This window comes from Balaenoptera physalus (assembly GCF_965194825.1).
Source record: "Balaenoptera physalus genome assembly, chromosome: 2".
NCBI lineage: Eukaryota > Metazoa > Chordata > Mammalia > Artiodactyla > Balaenopteridae > Balaenoptera > Balaenoptera physalus.
Genome location: NC_138883.1, coordinates 144,192,178 through 144,212,336, shown reverse-complemented (window position 1 = coordinate 144,212,336; position 20,159 = coordinate 144,192,178). Strand labels below are relative to the sequence as shown.

At 39.0% G+C, this 20,159-nt stretch overlaps 1 protein-coding gene across 3 annotated transcripts in view; it reads left to right on the top strand.

Annotated features, from left to right (window-relative positions):
- The window catches only part of BTBD1 (BTB domain containing 1), a 44,051-nt gene that overhangs the window by 2,028 nt on the left and 21,864 nt on the right, over window positions 1-20,159 (top strand). For 2 of the 3 annotated variants that reach the window (XR_014260300.1, XM_082448771.1), the window contains exons 2-4: window positions 9,193-9,349; window positions 13,696-13,801; window positions 19,382-19,579. Coding sequence is in view for 2 of the 3 variants with exons in the window: in XM_082448771.1 (XP_082304897.1) it covers window positions 9,193-9,349; window positions 13,696-13,801; window positions 19,382-19,579 (461 nt within the window). In the remaining variant the exon portion in view is untranslated. The remainder of the gene's footprint in view (window positions 1-9,192; window positions 9,350-13,695; window positions 13,802-19,381; window positions 19,580-20,159) is intronic. The other variant, XM_082448772.1, reaches the window with a different exon arrangement.

Here is a 20,159-nt window from a genome sequence, read left to right as displayed (position 1 = left end):
GATGATGTTGACTTTCTTTTTCTCTTTGTTTCTCATACTTTTTATAATTTAGTTCAATTACATTTATAAAGGGGGAAAAACAACTCAAAAGCTAGGATCTAGATCATTTTGGTTTTTGGTTTGAAGTCAGCCAGGAGGATTGGTTATAGCTCATTTAGATTTTCTAAACTAGAAGTATTCTTTAATGAGCTGTTGGTCCGCCTGCATTGTAATCACCTGGAGTACTTGTTAAATTTGTAGGTCTCTTCCTCCCTCCTTACAATATTGTAATGTTTGGAGGTGGGACCTTGAGAGCATATTTAATACTCTCCCTAAATACTGATACGTGAGAGCCACTGATCTAAAAATATTGTTGGGTAGCTTTTTCCTTTAAAAAATATTGAGATTGCTAGGATAAGAATGTAGAGGGAAAATGCTGATTTCATATTTTCACTGAAGCTGTTGATGAGTCAGTCCTTTCCCATCAATAGAAAATAAGTGAATTAATCTGAGTCCTTGAAATTTTCCTGTTTTCAGCGTAGTCATGGTATTTGTCCTTCAGGTTCTAGTCATTGTTCTATTCTGAAAGTGATTTTTAAACTTAGGTTATTGGCTGGTTGTGAAGCATAGGTGCTGTACTTACCTATTATTGTGTGACAAAAAGATGTCTCACAGTATTTGCTGAGGTGGAAAAGCAGGTTAGCTTGGGCATACTTTTATGTTTACAACTTGTATTAGTTAATATTACTTAAAGGCTTTTGAACTTGAGTTTGAAGCACTTTAAGAAACTGCTCACTTTGATCTGGCAGACCTTTAAGTGATGTTCTTTAGTTGCTCATTTGAGAAATACTGCCTCCCTTGTTATGGACTTCGTCTTCTTTCTCTGTTATATCCACATATCCAGTCCTGTTCATTCCACCTATTTAGCAATCTCTTGAATCTTCTCTTTATCCCAAGCACCTTTACCATAGCTGAGATACCTGCTGTAAAAATCTCCTCTTTTATTTCCCCACATGTACCTCTAATCCCTTCCGATCATTCTTTGTACAATAGCCGAGGTAACTTTATAATAATACAGACCTTATTATATTCTTTTCCTAGTTTAAACCCTCCCAGTGACTCCTGATTGTTCTTAAAATAAATCCGAATCCTTAATGTGGTCTCTAAGGCCCTATCTGGTCTGAGACCTGTCTAAAAAAAAGAAAAAAGAAACACTGCCTCCCTGTGCCAGTCACTGTTTTAGATATTGGATACAGCAGTGAACAAGAAAAAGTCCCTGCCCTCGTGGAGCTTATAATCCAGTAGGGAGACACAAAGATATAATGTCAAGTACTGGTAAGTATTTTAAGGAAAAATGATCAAATCATGAGGGAAGGAGCATTCTAAGCAAGGAAAAACATGTTTAAGGCCCCAAATTTCTCCTGTTAGAGGAATTGCAAGAGTAAACCAGTGTGATTTGAGCAGATAGAATACAGGGGAAAGTGGTAGAAGATGAGGTCAAAAATATAGGCTGGCCAGGATCATGCAGGGCTGTAGAGCCTGTGGAAGGACTTGGATTCCCTCTGGTGCATGGTGGGAAGCATTTGAACAGGGGAGCGATATGATCTGGTTTACATTTTTTAAAAACTCATTCTGGCAGTTGTTTGGAGATTAGACTGTGGAAGGAGTAAAATGAGTAGCAGGGAATTGAATAAAAGAGGCTTTTGCAGTAGTTCGGGCAAGAGCTGATGGTGGGTTATATATACCAGGGTGGTAGTGATGGACATGATGAGAAGTAGTCAAAATCTGGATATATTTTGAAGGTAGAACCAAGAAGATTTACCAGACATCCAAGGAGGGATATAAGAGCAGCCAGTTAGAAATACGAACCTGGAGTTTAGGGAAGAGCTTCTTGCTGAATGTAAATTTGAAAGTTAAGAGTAAATGGTATTTAAACCATGAGGCCAGATGAGATTACCTAGGGAAGGAATGTGTAATAGACTGTGAAGAGAAGGAGGTACAGGGATGAGCTCTGGGACCCTCCAGCAGGTAGAGATGTAGCAGAGGAGGAGGAGCATAGGATGAGACTGAGACACAGCTGTCAGTGGAATTAGAAGGGAAAGCAAGGAGCCCACTTGGTGTCCTGAAAGTCATGTTAAAGAAAGTGCTCCAATAAAGAGGGAATTGTTGACTATGTCAAATGCCGCTGAGAGTTGGGTAAAATGAGAACATTGAATTGATTATTGGTTTTGACAAAATGGAGGCTATTGATAGCCCTGGCAAGAGTGATTTCAACAAAAGGATTAGAGTAGATTGGGGAGAAAATATGAAGTGAGGAGCTGGAGACCACTAGTATAAATAATCCTCTCAGGGAGTTTTGTTGCCAAGAGGAACAGAGAAATGGAGCGGTGGCTGGAAGGAGACATGGGTTCCTCAGGTGACAACTATTCCTCAGGTTCTGTCTTCAGCTGTCTTCTTCCTTTCTCCCATTAACCCATGGCACTACATACTCCCCCAGCTATATTGCCAAACTTGTACTCAGCCCGAACCCAATTTCCAGCTGGACAATCACAAACGAATGTCTGGTACCCATACAGACGGACATGTCAACCGTAAAAATATCTAACACTTGATGAGTGCTTGCCACGTTCCGCTTACCGTTTGTTCCTAAGCACCTTGTGGGAACTCAAATTCCAGAACAGTCTGTGAGGCAGGCACGCTTATTAGGCCCTGTCTCAGTCAGCTTTTGCCACAATAATGCTATAAAACACCCCAAAACTCGGGCTTAAAAAAAACAATCATTTATTCTTCCTTTGAATATTCTTGTTCTGTGGGTCACTTGGGGATTGACTCAGGTGGGCTTGGCTCCAAGCTGTAGATTGGTTCCAGTCTGTTCCATGTGTTTCTTATCCTGTTTGGACCAGTCTTGAAGATTCAGCCCCCTTCTCTTAATTTTTTCCAGCATTGCTTCAGACAGACCACTGCCTTTAGACTTAGCTCTCTCCATTCTTCACATTGTTAACAAAGTTATTTCTCTCACATCCAGACATTATCACGATTCCCCTGAATCTCTTAATGTCTTCTTTTTGCATACAGGATGCAGTTTAAACATTTCAGCAGGTATACAAGACCTTTATGATTTGATATCTATTCCCCTTCCTCTCCATCTGCTCAGTGCCCCGACTCTACAGATGGCCCTTCCCTTATTTCAATACTTGCCTTCTAAAGCCTCCTTGCCTTTGTACTTAGTCTTTCTGCCTAGAAGATTTCCACACTTAATTACCACCCTTCAGATATACTTCAGGCTTTATCTCCTCTATAAAACATCATTAATTTTGCACTCTGCCTCATCTAATCTCTTGTAGCAAGTTTTGTATCTGTTGCTGTACAACAAACCACTCCAACACTTAGCAGCTTAGACATGGTTTTATTATCTTTCAGGGTTGTGTGGGAGGTTCTTATAGCATATTCTTCAGGTCTCCCATGCAGTCATAGTCTGATAGCAGTTGGGGCTGGAGTCATCTGGAGGTTTGATTCAGACTGAGTTGGCTGAACCTTTTTCTCTCTTTCTCCATGTCTTCTCCAGCTGATCTTTCCAGCAGGGTAGCTTGTCTTCTTGGATAACAGCAGCCCATGGCTCCAGAAAGCACAAAAGTAGGAGCTGCCAGGCATCCTCAAAGTTTAGGTCCCAGACTGGCATAGTGTTAACTTCTGCCACATTCTGTTAGTTAACGAGAGGCAAACAGGATTAGCCCAGATTCCTTATGGGACAGATCTATGTAAGGGTATGGGTAGTAGGAGGTGTGATTTAGTGGTGCCATCTTTAGAGACTAGTTATCAAACCATGCCTAATGCATAATTCTGTTATAATTATGACATTACTTTTTAATCATTTTATTACCATACCATAAGCTTTTTATGGGCAGAGCTATCTCTCCCATATTTGTAGTTCTAGGACCTGTCTTAGTGTCTTGTTATTATATAGTCCCTCAATAAATGTTTTTGAGTAAAATGAAAGAATCAGTAGTGATACACAGTTTCTTGTACATGATCTTGTGATTTTTCTAATTTAAAATGAAGTTTTTGCCTTAGTCTTTTAATTTTTAAATTAGATTAAATGTAACCTAAGTTTTATCTTTTGGAAAGCCATTCATCTTCGGGGAGAAATCAGAAATAGTTTGATGACCTGTAATTATTTCTCTGTGCTCTTGTCCTTAGAGGTAGTGTATCAGAGCTGAAATGTTCACTTTAAAATACAAAGTATTGTGCTAATATTATGTTTAATTTTTAATTATATTTTGTAAACACTGGCTTACGTAGTTTTTTAATTATAGCAGTTTTAATAATTAAATAGAATGTAGAGAAAACATGTATGTATTGGTAAAATATGAATCAAGATGATTCTTGGATTTTCAAGTAGCCTTTTTTCTTATTAGAAATGAAAATGGTTTCCCTACCAATGTTAGCTAGAAACCTGTACTGAATTGTCTAGTCGGCTAACATGTATTCATTAAAGCTTAGCCAGGTGCCCACACTGTGTCCGATGCTGTAGGAAAGATATAGGGAAAAAATATAAGAAACACAGAGTTCCCTTTCTTATTGTTTATAGTCTAGTATTTATTTATAACTTGCATTGCTCCAAAAAGAATTTAAAATGTCTTACAAGAAACACAAGGATAAGAAATAAAACAGAGCCAAGATGAAGCCAATACAAAAATGCATGCTATAGGTACTCTACAAACTTAATTTTGATAATTTTAGCAACTATTACAAAAAGAGAAACCTGGCTAGTCAGTTACAATTCATAGTGTTTGTAGATTAAAAACAAACCAACTGAATAAAGACACAGACCTACTAGAGAATGGACTTGAGGATATGGGGAGGGGGTGGGGTGAGATGTGACAGGGTAAGAGAGTGTCATGGACATATATACACTACCAAATGTAAAATAGATAGCTAGTGGGAAGCAACCACATAGCACAGGGAGATCAGCTCGGTGTTTTGTGACCACCTAGAGGGGTGGGATGGGGAGGGTGGGAGGGAGGGAGATGCAAGAGGGAAGAGATATGGGAACATATTGTATGTGTATAACTGATTCACTTTGTTATAAAGCAGAAGCTAACACACCATTGTAAGGCAATTATACTTCAATAAAGATGTTTAAATGTTAAAAAAAAAAAAAAAAAACAAACCAACTGCTTAGGAGATGCACAACTCTGTCTGACAATAAGATCAGTTAAAAAAAAAATTCCTGATGCAGTCCCCTCATAAAGAAGGCATTACTGGGACTTCCCTGGTGGTGCAGTGGTTAAGAATCCGCCTGCCAATGCAGGGGACACGGGTTCGAGCCCTGGTACAGGAAGATCCCACATGCCGTGGAGCAACTAAGCCCTTGTGCCACAACTACTGAGCCTGCGCTCTGGAGCCCGCGAGCAACAACTACTGAGCCCGTGTGCCCTAGAGCCCATGCTCTGCAATGCGAAGCCCACGCACCACAACAAAGAGTAGCCCCCGCTCGATGCAACTAGAGAAAAGCCTGCGCGCAGCAACGAAGACCCAACGCAGCCCAAAAACATAAATAAATGAAGGCATTACTGACATGAGTAGTATCCTCAATCTATGTCTTTAGATATAAATGTAGATGTTTCTTAAATATATTCGAGCCAAAGGTATATTACTGAGGTATAATTTCATAAAAGCAATTTGAATGGGGTTTTGGACCATATAGAATAGTCTAAAAACACAATTCTTTGGTTCCTGGAATGTTCTTCCTACCCTCTTTTCATCTTTTAGATCTCAGGTAGAAATTCTTGTAGGAAGCTTTTCCAGATCTCCCTGTCAGGGGCCCCACTTACAGATTCTTAAAGAACCATGTACTTCAACTTTGTGGAGCTGGTTTCCTTAAGTTTGAATCTACTCAAACAAATGGTAATAAAGGCCCCACATTTCAGCTCTATATTTTATAACTCTAGTAATTTTTGCTTGAAAAAAAATTAAGACAGATGTAAAGACTTCTTCCTATCTTGCCCTTAAAACAAAAACTTCCCAGGTTTCTAGTTTAGGAAGGGAACTGAGCATGATGTTAGCCTTCTCTCTGCCCCAGTTAAACTGTAAAGAAATACAAAAGAAAATAAATCCATTACAGTGAAGACAAAAAAAGGAGAGAGATTGGAAGCCAATGTAGAAAAGGAACAAGGCAGTTGGAAGTGTGTTGATGATGAAATGGAGTGGCCAAGTCTGGAGCCCAGAATCCAGAGCACGAGGAACTACAGTGGTGGTGGGAGCTGCCTTTCCTGGCTGAGCCCCAGCACGGCTCTTGGTGGAGAGTTGGTAGTGCAGAGGGTGAAAATGAGAAGGTAGGGTTAAAACATGGGCATTAATTTAAAGCCTGTTTATAGGCCATCCCCTCAAACCCCCTCTTGTATGCTAACTCCCGGTGACATCTGACAGGCTCCTCTTTAAATAAACTAGACAAACCACCTGGGGAGAACTAGGGTGCTGATTTGGTTTAGGGACTCCAGGGTAATGGCATGGGGGGGGCGGTGGTTGGTCTCTCTAACCTAAAGGCTGCTTTCCCACTCTAATGCAAGGTGCCAGTCAGCAAGCCTCCCACATGCACAGCTCCCAGCCACCCTTTCCATTTTGGAGAAGGTTTTAGCTGGAAAGCACTCCTATACTTACACAGCAGCAAAGAAAACTTACCAGCTACCAGGATATTCAACTGGAGATAATCATTAATCTTTTGACATATAAGGAAAATCAGAATATGAATGATAAAGACCAATAACAGCTGATCCTCAAGGAAATAGGTAATTCAGGGAACAGAAAGGAACTTTTAAAACTTGGAGACTTGAGAACATTTTTGCATCCATAAAAAGGAGACATAGTGCTGTGGAGTTAAAAAAAAAAAAAAAAGGAACGCTCAAGAAAGAAGCAAGAATTCTTAGAAATTTGAACATGTGATTGCTGGGGAGAAAAATAGAAGGGCTAGAAGACTGGCAAGGAAACCTTCTGAAATGCAGAGGAAAATAGCAGAGAGAAACGAAGCGATATAAAAATAAACAGCTAACATTTACTGAGGCTAAGTATTTGTCAGGCATTATTCAGAACACTTTGTGTATTTTAACTGATATTAATCCTCACCAGAACATTATGAAGTAGATACTGTTATCCACATCTCTTCTCAGAGAGGAACACAATGATAACTCGTTTAAAGTCACATAGCTATCAGGTGATGGAATAGGCTCAAACCCAAGCCATCTCTCCCTGAGTCCAGGCAAATTAAAACAGCCCTCACCTGACGGGCCTGATAGTCTAGCACTAAGAGCAGCCAGAGGCCCAGAAATGGCGTGTCATGGTAGACAGCTCTTGCATTTCCTCAGCCTCTGTTTCCCCATCTTTAAAATGCAGGTAGCAGCACCTACCTTCCTTGTGGGAGGATTAAATGAGTTGGCATCTGTCAGATGGTAGCGATGCAGCAAATGTTCATTTTCTCTCTCTCCTTTTTATTCATTCCCCTACCCCTGACTATAAGGGACTAAGTGGTTTTTTCATTCCCTGTACTCATCACCAAGTGGCACGTGACGTTAAATGAGTATTATGAGGGTGATACAGATGGCTGACTTGAAAGGTTTTTGAAAAAAATGTTTGAAAACAATGTAATCTTGAAAACCAGCAACCTTCACTTGAACCTGAGACATAGGGAAGTATGAGAATGCACAGCCTCCATGGAGGTAGTTGTAAGGATAATGATATTATTAGAGGAATCCCAGCATTTGGTTAGGGTGGGATGTTAGGGGGATGTAACAGGCTAGAATTTCATCTTGGGCGGTGAGTCTGCCCACCAGAATAAAAGAAGAAATTGAAAAGCAGTGGATAGGGACATGAAATAGAACTTCCTTTCCTCACTTTACTGTATAGAGTGTTCTGGAAGATGTTAATGGGTTTTCCTTTTTTTAAATATATTTATTTATTTATTTTTTGCTGCGTTGGATCTTCGTTGCTGCGTGCGGGCTTTTTCTTGTTGCGGCGAGCAGGGGCTACTCTTCGTTGCGGTGTACAGGCTTCTCATTGCAGTGGCTTCTCTTGTTGTGGAGCACAGGCTCTAGGCTCGCGGGCTTCAGTAGTTGTGGCACGCAGGCTCAGTAGTTGTGGCACACGGGCTTAGTTGCTACGTGGCATGTGGGAATCTCCTGGACCAGGGCTCGAACCTGTGTCCCCTGCATTGGCAGGTGGATTCTTAACCACTGCTCCACCAGGGAAGCCCCCTAATGGGTTTTCTTAAACTCCTATTTTACGACTTGGGTCCTGGGAATATAAGTGTAATAAGTGTTCTTTCTAAGTCTTTAGTATTGCTAAAATGAAATACTTGTTCTTAATGCCTTATTTCTCCATCACCCTCAGCTATCCTGAGTGTAGCTGAGAACTGGGCAGTAAGCACAAAGGTCTCTGAGGAACCACAAAGGAGCCCTGAAGTGGATATGCAGAAGCTTCAGTATAGTTCAGCAAGAACTGCCCAGGCCTTCTCTGAGAATCTTATGCTTTACCTGCACTTCTAGGAATCTGATTTATCTAGTGACCTAGCAGTTAGAAGCAGCCAACCGGGGTGGGGGAAGTGTGGGGGAGGAGGTATTGGTTTGATAGTATTTTGAAAGAAAGTTGGATCTAAATACTCAAAAGCACATAGCAATATGGGGTCATTTAATATACTATTAAACTGTTTTATTCCTCCAAAGCCCCAGTACTCTAGTCTTTGGTCATAATGCTAATTCTGGGATAACAAAGAACGGTTAAAAGATGCCCAGAATAAGAAGACACCATTATCAGGAAATAAATGGATGTTTGACATTTAGAGATGTGAACTTAAGCCATCTGTAGATTTGCTTACAGGAACATCCTTTGATGAAGGAGAGATAAATGAACCACTCATCCTAAGCTGCTATAGGTGCTAAAAGACCTCTAAAAATTTGACTTGGAGACATGAAGATCCCATGATCTTCACTTAACTTTAGTCTCCTCTATAAATGGACACTGCCTACCTCTCAGGATTGAGTCAGAATAAAATGAGGTGATGTGTGTGCAAATGCCCTGTAGCCCTGGAAAGTTTGATGTACTTTTCAAGTTATTTTTCACTTTGCTCATTATCTTTTAAAATATTCCTCAGAGGTTTAACTCTGATGGATTGCTTATCTAAAACCCTACTGACCATCTCTGCAATTTCCACTTGTTTCCCAGATTTCTGTATTCAGATGAAGTTCAAATTGGCCCAGAAACAGTTATGACCACTCTTTATACTGCTAAGAAATATGCAGTCCCAGCCTTGGAAGCACATTGTGTGGAATTTCTCACCAAACATCTGAGGGCAGATAATGCCTTTATGTTACTTACTCAGGTAAGTAAATGTAGCTAAGGTATGTATCATTTAGCTTTAAAAATTGGGTACAACTATATATGAATATTTACTGTTTCCTGGAGAATTAGTCCTAGATTATTATTTTAAAGCATATAAAATCTTCTGGTATCATTCAGGGAAATACATCAGAGTCATATAATTTTAGAATAGAAAAGCAAATTAGAGTTAATATATAATAGGTAAAGAAACTGAAGCCTTATATAAATAGGGCATTATGACTCAAAGTTATATAACTGTTTAGGATAGGAGTTGAGGTTACTATCCAGCATTGTTCCTGCTGTGATTGAGAGTATGATAGCATGAAGCTTTCTGGACATTTTTGTTCTTGATTTGTGTTGCGTCTGAAATTAAGATTGAATATTTCAAGTCCAGAAAAGTTGTAAGATTTACTGTCTTCTATCTTTAAGCTTGCTGACCCACTTCTGGAGGAGTTAGAATTTAAGAATATCCTTACTTTAACATTTAAAAAAGTTTTCACTGAGTATACTATACATGCAGAAAAGTACACATATCATAAGTGTACAGTCTGATGAATGGTTACAAACTGAACACATCTATGGAACCATTAACCAGTCTTTAACTTATACTATTTAGCATCTGTTAAATGCCTGTAATCTGAGCTCCATACATGAGATATAAATAAATTGTTGTTGTTCTTTTTAGACAGTGTTATGATACCCTTTTACAAATTTGTTTTCAAAATCCTAAACTAGTCTATATAACCCTGTGCTAGGGGTTGAATTGTGTTCCCCAGAATTCATGTGTTGAAATTTTAATCCCCAGTACCTCAGAATAAGACCTTTTGGGGAGATAGGGTCTTTACAGAGTTAAGCAAGTTAAAATGAGGGGCGGGGGGGAAGTCTAAGCTGATAATATATAATCCTACTGAATATTAGTAATGGAAATAATCATGGCTGTTCCTTAGCTTAACCCTCTCATTTTCCAAATGAAAAATCTAAAACCTGGCTAGTTAACTACCTGCCCAAAGTCTCACAATAGGCTAGGTGGGGCCAGAGCCCAGAGCTCAAGTTTCCCAGTTCTACATCCATTTTGTCATACCAAAAATGACTGATGGCATTTTTTTTTAAATCTTTGGCCATTAAGTATTTATAGTTATAGAAGAAAGAACATGCTGGTGTCACCTCTTCTTAGACATAATCACAGAACTCCATGTCTGTAGATATTGTATGCCAGACACTAAGCTAGTCCCTTTGTATATATTATCACATTTACTCCTCATTACAGCTGTGCTGTTGTTTATTATTATTATCCCCATTTCAAAGATGAAGAAATGGAAGCGTAAAGAGGTAAATATCTTATATAACATGAGACAGCAAGTGGTAAAAGTGAGGTCTCAACCTTAAACCAGTAAGGTACGGTGCTATCGATGATAATAATAGCAAAATGTATTGAGTGAGTATTGTGTGCCAGGTACCATTCTGAATACTTCATATGCATTAATTCATTTAATCTCACAATAACTTTAGGAGATGTAGCTATTCTAGGTGAAGATTTTCTTATCCTCCCCATTTTATAGACAAGGAAATTGAAGCACAGGGAGGTGAAATAACTTGACCAAGATTATATAACTAATAAGTGATGTCTCCCTGCATTTTTTTCCTCTTTTGAATTTGTGATGAAAATCTAATAAAGAAGTTGATAGTCATAAGATTCTTTATTGTGTAAAGAATTTTGTTGTGTGTAGAGAGGGTCACTTAACTACTCTTCTTTTTTAAATTCAGTCATAAAATTTAGAAACCAGGGCTTCCCTGGTGGCGCAGTGGTTGAGAATCTGCCTGCCAATGCAGGGGACACGGGTTCGAGCCCTGGTCTGGGAAGATCCCACATGCCGTGGAGCGACTAGGCCCGTGAGCCACAATTGCTGAGCCTGCGCGTCTGGAGCCTGTGCTCCCCAACAAGAGAGGCCGCGATAGTGAGGCCCGCGCACCGCGATGAAGAGTGGACCCCACTTGCCACAACTAGAGGAAGCCCTCGCACAGAAACGAAGACCCAACACAACCATAAATTAATTAATTAATTAAAAAAAAAAAAAGAATAAAGAGACTTTATTAAAAAAAAAAAATACTAGGTCCCTCCTTCTAAAAAAAAAAAAAAAAAAAAATTTAGAAACCAATAGGACTTTCCTGGCGGTCCAATGGTTAAGACTCTGCGCTTCCACTCCAGGGGGCACGGGTTCATACCTGGTCAGGGAACAAAGATCCCGTATGCTGCGCGGTATGGCCAAAAGAAAAAAAAAATTTAGAAACCAGTAAATTAAACTTTGACAATTAAAATATGCTTTCTAGTTCAGGAGGCCAAGGTGGGGCCTGAGAGTCTGCATTTCTAACAGACTTTCAGATGATGCTGGTGCTTCTGGACTACACTTTGAGTAGCAAGGGTTAACAGATGTAATTGAGAAAAAGAAACTTTTCAGTGTCTTATTGCTCTTAGAACTCAGCATTACTCCAAGGTTTTCATGGTGGGGTCATGTGAATTAGCCCACAAATTGTCATGTGAACGTCTTATTCCTGCCAAGTGAGTCATTTGAACTGAGCATGTTCATTTACTTGAGAGGACCTATGCTAGTTTCCCTCTAAAACAAAGAGCCAGTATACTGTACCAGCATAGATTACAGAGGGAAAACCACCCTCTGTGAAGTGATACAATCATTAAAAATAGTGCTATTTTATCAGGTAATGCCAGACTCAAACTAAATTTAGAGAAAATTTATTTTACTCCTAAGTAGCAGCAGTAGATTCTAAAGGAAACTTGATACTGTATCTGAGTGACTGAAATATTGCTACTCTGAATTAAATAATTTTTACCAAAAATTTTTTCCTAGAGTAAAATATCAATTTTTGCGTGAACACTAACTCACCTATAAAAACTGAGTTGGCCAGTTAAAATATCTGCTGACATTAGAATTTTAAAAATGTACTATTTTTCATATTTTAAAAATATAAAAACTATGATCCTAGACTGGATCCCATGCTAGAAGGAACAGTGTTATAAAAAGCATTATTGGATCAATTGAAAAAACTGAAATACAGACAGTAGACTTCTGTTTTGTCCATCCTATTAAATGTAAACAGAGCTGACCCTAGGCCAAAAGGAAAATTGGTCATTGGCACACCTATCATCATATCTCGTTTTTCAGTGTTATGGTTTTTTAAAAATTTCATTTCTCCTTTTTCAGTGTTACAGTTTTTAAAAAAATTCATTTGAGTTTGAACGCCCCCATTTTTAAACTTGTTTTCTTGAATTATAATATGCATCCTGATAAAGCACATATTGTAAGTTTGACTTCTGACTTCTTAAAGCCTAGCTTAGCTTTGCTAAAATCATACAGTATACAGTTGATCCTTGAACAACACGGGTTTGAACTTTGTGGGTCCACTTATATGTGTAATTTTTTCAATAGTAAATACTATAGCACTACATGATTAGTGGTTGGTTGAATCCAAGGATATGGAGGAACCTCGGATACAAAGGGCCAACTATAAGTTATATGTGGATTTTGACTGCACAGAGGGTCAGTGCCCCTAACCCCCAAGTTGTTCAAGGGTCAGCTGTATACTCTTTTGCTCAATATATACAGTACCTTCTTTTGCTTACCATTAAGATTGTGGGATTCCTTCATATTGTTGTGTGTAGTTGTAGATCGTTCATTCTCATTATTGTGTAATATTCCATCACGTGAATTTACTTATTTGCTCCTCTGTTGTCACGCCTAGTTTTTGCTTAGGTTCCCAGAACTTTCATGCTCTAAAATTCTTGTACTTTATTCTCTTCCCCCAATCAAAATAGGAAATGGAAAAAAAAATCTAATCTGTTGGTACTGGTATGCTTGACAGTTGATATTACCGTTTAGTGAAAAGATCTTAAGACTTGGACTTAAGTACTGGCTTTGGAGCATAACTAGCTAGATGTTACTAGGCAAGTCAGTATACCTCTCTGAGCCTCTGTTTCCTCATCTGGATAATGGGATAATGTCTGCCTTATCTAACCTAGAGTGTTTCATTAAGGATAAAATAAGTGATGTATAAGAAACAACGCAATGCATATATAGGCATATGAAAATAAAAATAACAGGGTTGTTAGTGGTAATATGAATTAATTGTTATCTCAGCAGGGCATTTGTGCTTTTAGCTTTTCTGATTGTGGAATGAAAAGTTTTAAGCACATATAGACATTATAATTGTATTTTAAGTATGTGTTTTTATATAATTAGCAATTATAATTGTTTACAGTATTAGCTTTGAATATATACAGCCTGAAAGTAAAATAACTATGAAAATAAAATAACTAGCTTTTTATATGTTTAGGCTCGATTATTTGATGAACCTCAGCTTGCTAGTCTTTGTCTAGACACAATAGACAAAAGCACGATGGATGCAATAAGTGCAGAAGGGTTTACTGATATTGATATAGGTAAGTTCACTGTGAATTAAAATGTTACCTTTTAAGTACAGTAATGCCTTACTAGTCAGCCTTGTTGGCAGACAAGCTGTTTTTAAATTAGTGGTTTTTCCAAGTGATTTAAGTCTACCTCTTTAAGAGTTTTGCTTTCTTTATTTTGCTAAAGTATTCCTAAAAGTCTTAACTACCTCATTGCCTTTTAAAAGATGTCAAATCAAACAAATATTCATTGAATGCTCACCATATGCACGGCATTATACTGGGGTCCTATAAGAAATACAAAGAAGGGTAAGATGTGAATTTTCTTAAGGAAACTATCATCTAATTGGAGAATCAGGGAACGAATATGTGAAAATTAAGATTTAAGACATTAAATAGAAGGGATGACATACGGCAAAATGTGACTTTCGCCTTTTCTGAACTAGATACGTAGAAAATAATTACTATGCAAATCCAGAACGTGAAGAGAGCACCTCACATTGGAGTGTTAGGAAAATCTTGACCCAGAAGGTTCTGACATGGGCCTTAGAGAATGGATAGCATTTGCATAATGAAGAGGGGAGGGCATTAGAGGCAAGTGGAACCGCACGAAGAAGTGTGTGTAGAGGAAGGGCAGTGCAAGGCAGGTGAAAGCCAGCTTGTGGCGGACAGTGCAGTGACAGGCTGAGGAGTTTGAATTTTGTCCTGTAGGAGAGCAGAGAGAGCTGATCCAGGCTTATGACTTAAAATATTATCACCATCATGAACCCATAATATCTATCTTTAATCTTGTCTTCTTCTGGGCTCCAAATTTATATACCCAACTATTTACTTGACATCTTCATTTGGAGATTTTATAGGCATTTCCAACAACACAGCTAAAAGAGAGCCATTGATTTCCCCCCAGCTCCCTGTTAAATCTTTTCTGTTCCTTTCCAATTTTTTCTCATTCTTCCCTAATGGCACCACCATGCACAACTAAAAACCTAGAAGTTATTCTTGATTACTCTCTTTCTTTCATACCTCACATGCAGTTTATCAGCACGTGCTCTCTGCTCTCCACTCAAAAATGTATCCTGGGGGAATTCCCTGTCAGTCCAGTTGTTAGGACTCGGTGCTTTCACTGCCGGGGCCCAGGTTCAATCCCTGGTCGGGGAACTAAGATCCTGCAAGCAGCACAGCACAGCCAAAAAAAAAAACAAAGGTATCCTGAATCTGACCATTTCTTACCATATCCATTGCTCCCACCTAGTCAAAGCCACTGTTCTCTCACCTGGATAACCTCTGTGGTCTCCTGTTGTCTCCCTGCTTCCGCTCACCCTTGCTTTCATACTGTCCATTCTCTACACAGCAGCAGATTGTATCACATCCTTGCTTCCAGTGTCTTCCCACTGCAGTTAGAAAAAAATTCTAACTCCTTACAAAACTTACAAGATCCTATGTGATCAAGCCTTGTATTAGTCAGGGTAGGCTAGGCTTGGCTGTGGTAACAAATAGACCCCAAAATGCAAGCTCAACACATTTGCACAAATAAACCCCCAAAATGCACACTGGCTTCAACATAGTAGAAATTTTTTTCACGCTCACGCAGCAGTCCAGGGCAGTGTTCCTGGCCAGTGAGTGGCTCTCTTCCATCTTGTGGCTCTGCCATTTCCTACAGCCTGCTTATTATCTGTATCTTGGTAGCACATGGGAAAATGCCTTGGCAAGGAAAATACCCACATCTTAAAAGCTTTGACCTTGAAATGGCACCCTCATTTTGCCTCTTATTTCATTGGACAGAATTCAGTCACCAGATCCCACCTAACTTAAGGGGAGGCTAGAAGATGCAGACTACTCACATCCCAGGAAGAAGAGAAAACAGAATTTTTGTAAAGAGCTGGCAGTTAACTACCTGCCTCTGTCTGTAGCTGACCTTGTCTCCTACCATTCTGCTTCTCATTCACTATGTTCCATATCCACTGGCGACAGTTACTTCAGTGTTTTTGAGCCTTTGTATTTTCTATTCTTTCTGATTGGAATCCTTTTCCCCGTGAATCTTTGTATGGCTACCTCCTTTTTTTTTTTTTTTGGCTGCTTTGGGTCTTCGTTGCTGTGCATGGGCTTTCTCTAGTTGTGACGAGCAGGGGCCACTCTTCCTTGTGGTGCATGGGCTTCTAATTGCGGTGGCCTCTCCTGTTGCAGAGCATGGGCTCTAGGCACGCGGGCTTCAGTAGCAGTGGCGCATGGGCTCAGTAGTTGTGGCTCGTGGGCTCAGTAGTTGTGGCTCGCGGGCTCTAGAGCGCACGCTCAGCAGTTGTGGCACACGGGCCTAGTTGCTCCGCGGCATGTGGGATCTTCCCAGACCAGGGCTCGAACCTGTGTCCCCTGCATTGGCAAGTGGATTCTTAACCACTGCGCCACCAGGGAAGCCCCTACCTCCTTTTAATCATTCAGATCTCAGGTTAAACAAGACCTGAGATGGGCCATCTCACGCCTACGTAAAGTACCACATTCCCCTAAACAATCCCTGTTCTGTTACTCTGATTTATTTTTCTCATAATATGTATCACTCTCTGAAAATCTTATCTTGGTCTTTGTCTGAATATGTATATATTGATTGTCTGCCTCCTCCTTCTAGATTGTACACTCCTTAAAGGCAAAGACTTTGTCTTGTTTACCGCTGTATCTCCAGCACTGAAAGTAGTAGAACATAGTATGTGTTCAGTTAATATTTGTTGACCAACTGGGCTGACTGGCTATGTCTAGAATGTTGCCTTTGCTTCCCACCTTGGCTAGTTCTCACTCAGTCTTAATGTCTTGGCTCAAATTATAACTCTTTCTTAAGAACTGCTACCCTCCCCTCTTCCATGAAATTTAATATATTCCTGTTTCGATAACATCCCTTTCTTAGTTTGCCTGTCTGCTGCACATTACCTTGGGAAGGATTTGTGCATTTCTTGCATTATGCTGAAGGGCAGGGACTAGATTTGGTTCCCCCCCCCAGCACCTGCACGTTGTGTGCTGTTGAATTTTTGTTGAGTTACTGGATGTTTGAGAGCCCTAAGCACTGCCCACGTTGGTAATGAAACATTGCTTAATCCTAGTTTCCTTCCCTTTAAGGAGCTATCAAATGCTCCACTTCAGTCTACTGTCATTTGAAATAATACTGCCTGCATCTGGGTGACTCACTCTGAGAAGTTGTTTTGTAAATAGCTCCTCCATTAGGCATGCCATTGGATCCTGGGAATCTTGAAGTAGGTACCTTGCACAGGATGAAAACCTTATAAATATTTGTTGATTTGATTTGATTTGATTTGCAGTGGTTTGTATTAAAACCCAGTATTGTATGATGTTTATAAATATCCTATGTGTTTTTATGATCTTTATTAGGCTCTCAGCTCTCATTTCTTATTATAACACATCTGTCAATAGAGGACCTATGTGTTTTCACCTCATAGTCTAGTTTGTCGCAAATGTTAAAAATTGGGAATGAAAGAGAATTCTAGGATCTGAAAGAAAGACCTGGCTTCAGGAGCTTTAATAGCTATTTTAGATTCTGGGGATGCTTTTTCTCCCCTGGCATTTGAATATGTGCTCCAGAGGGATATGCTTACCTTTTTCCAAGTAGAGAGATACTGTCTCTCTCGTAGGTTTTTGCCAAAGGAAAAAGATAATATGTCACATTGATAGAACAGAATTAATTTACATTATGCCAGGGGCAGTATAATGTGCTTGTTTTTTAGCCTTTAAGTTTCTATGTTTACCTTTACTGAAGTTTTTAACATACAAGGTAGAGAAATGTAGGTTCAAGGTTGTCTGTTTTTCTATTGAATGATTAAATATTATGGTCATGGTATATTCCTAATCCTACAAGTATTGAGGTATGTTGACTTACATTCATTTATCTTTGAAAAGGTTTCCTGGGACCTTAGTTTATACTCATCTGCTCAGCTACAGGAGAAGGAAAAAGCTTGATTTTTTAAAAAATTATGTTTAACCTCTTCACTTTTAACATATTGTTGGGCCCCTTCTATGTTCCGGGGACTGTGATATCTTTGCTGTAATGATACCTATGTTTGTTATTAAACAAATATTTGGTTCTGGTATGAATGTGTAGACCATTGCATAGTAGAATTTTGTTTTTAATAAATTTTTCTTAGGTGTGTGTTTCTGGGCAATTTAATTATATTTTAATGTTTTCATTGATTTCTGGTCTACTGTCATTTATAGAATAACTCAGCCTATTTTAATTTTGCCTATGATAAGAGGGAAAAGGATTCTGAGTGAGGACCTGAGTTACGGTCATGACATTTATACTTGGATGTCAGATAGGGCTTTCAAACTTAACATGTCCAAAATTAAGCTTCAGATCTCCCCTCTCACCACCCCCCACCCTGCTTCCACTTGGTAGTCTTTCTCATCTCAGTTGATGCCACTGTCATCCCTCCATTGCTTAGACTATACACCTGGGAATTATCCTTTACTCAAGCTCTCTATCACCCCCTATATCCAATCTGTTAGGAAATCTCCAGTCTCCTTTCAGAGTATACCCTGAATCTGATCATTTTTCACCACTTCTGCCTGGTCCAGGCCACCATCACCTCTGACCTGGATCAGCGCAAGAGCCTCCTAATTGATCTTGTTTCCACTCTTGCCTCCATTACTGTCTCTTCTCATCACGGCTGCCAGGGTGGTCGTTTTAGAACATAAAATGTCACAGCTCAAAACCCTCCAGGGGTTCCCTTTTTCACTCAAAGTAAAGCCAAATGATTTACAGGGTGCTGCCTGATTGCACCCCGCTTCCCACCATGTTTCTGGCCTCATCACCTACTACTTTTCCCTCTTGCTCACTCTCCTCCAGCCACACTGACCTCCTGGCTGTTCGTCAGGTATGCCAGGCACACTCTTATAAGAGAGCCTTCGCACTGGCCAGTCCTGGAGTGCTCTTTCTCTCGAGGTGTGTTTGGCCTACTGACCCCACCCCCCTCGACCTCCTTCAGGTCTTAACTCAAGTGAGGCCTATCCAAAGTATCCTATTTTAAGCTGCATTTCTGATTCCCCTTACCCTGCTGTCTTTCCCTACATTTATTATGTAACACAGTATAATTTACTTATGTTTATTGAATGTTTCCCCCATTAGAATGTAAGCTCCATGAAGGCAAGGAATTTTTAACTTTTTGTTTAATGATGTATCCCCGGTGTCTAGAATAGTGCCTGGCACATTGTGAGTGGTTAATAAGAAATATTTGCTGAGTGAATGAATGAATTGTAATCTGTAGACTTTATGAATTTGTTCATTACTGATTGGGAGCCTTTTTCTCTGACTTACTTATTATTCTTGTTCTGAATATTTGAGTTTGCTTGCTGAATGGCATGAATATATAAGGAGATACTGTATCTAAGCTTCCATGTATGGTAAGTAGTAAGTTGAATGTTAACCTTATAGTAATTTTTTAAAGAAAACTTTGCTGTTTAATTCCTTTAATTCTTTAATATTTTTAAGTGTAGAGTCTATAGTTTTAAGTATCCTATTTTTATTGAGATTTGAAAATTTTATGTAAGCATGTTTGTCAGTATTTTGTTAAAGAGCAAAATATTCCTAATTTGACATATTTTTTATTTTACCTGTAGACACACTCTGTGCAGTTCTAGAAAGAGACACTCTTAGTATTAGAGAAAGTCGACTTTTTGGAGCTGTTGTACGGTGGGCAGAAGCAGAATGTCAAAGACAACAATTGCCTGTGACTTTTGGAAACAAACAGAAAGTTCTAGGGAAAGCACTGTCCTTGATCCGGTTCCCGCTGATGACCATTGAGGAGTTTGCAGCCGGTAAGGCTGTAACTTGTCCAAAATCTACTTGAAACTATTTTAATGGGCAGTCAGTCTCCTGTGTGAGAGAGGAAAAGAAGCTGTTCATGTATGTGCATTTGTGTGTATAATTTCGTTCAATTCTCCTAATAGCCCTTCAAGATAATATTGTAGGTTATATATTTATGTATTGTAAAATTATATATATTTTATATCTTTTTAAATATTTTGTATATTATAAATATATAAAAATTACATGGTATTTTATAGGTTTAAGAACTGAACCTGAGAGAGGTTAAGTGCCTTACCTAAAGTTACAATGACATATCTTTCTGACTCTTAGGGTTGATGCTTCTTAGTTCTATGACCAGTTCTTGTTTCCCATATCAACATTGAGTATCATCTGCTTTTAAGTCATGGCCAGATTGATTTAAAAGAAAAAAAAAAACTCATAATGGTTTAAAATTATATTTCTTTATGTTTATTGACCATTTATATTTTTTCTTTTTTCTTTTTTTTTGAATTTTTAAATTTAATTTTATTTATTTTTTTATACAGCAGGTTCTTATTAGTCATCCACTTTATACACATCAGTGTATAC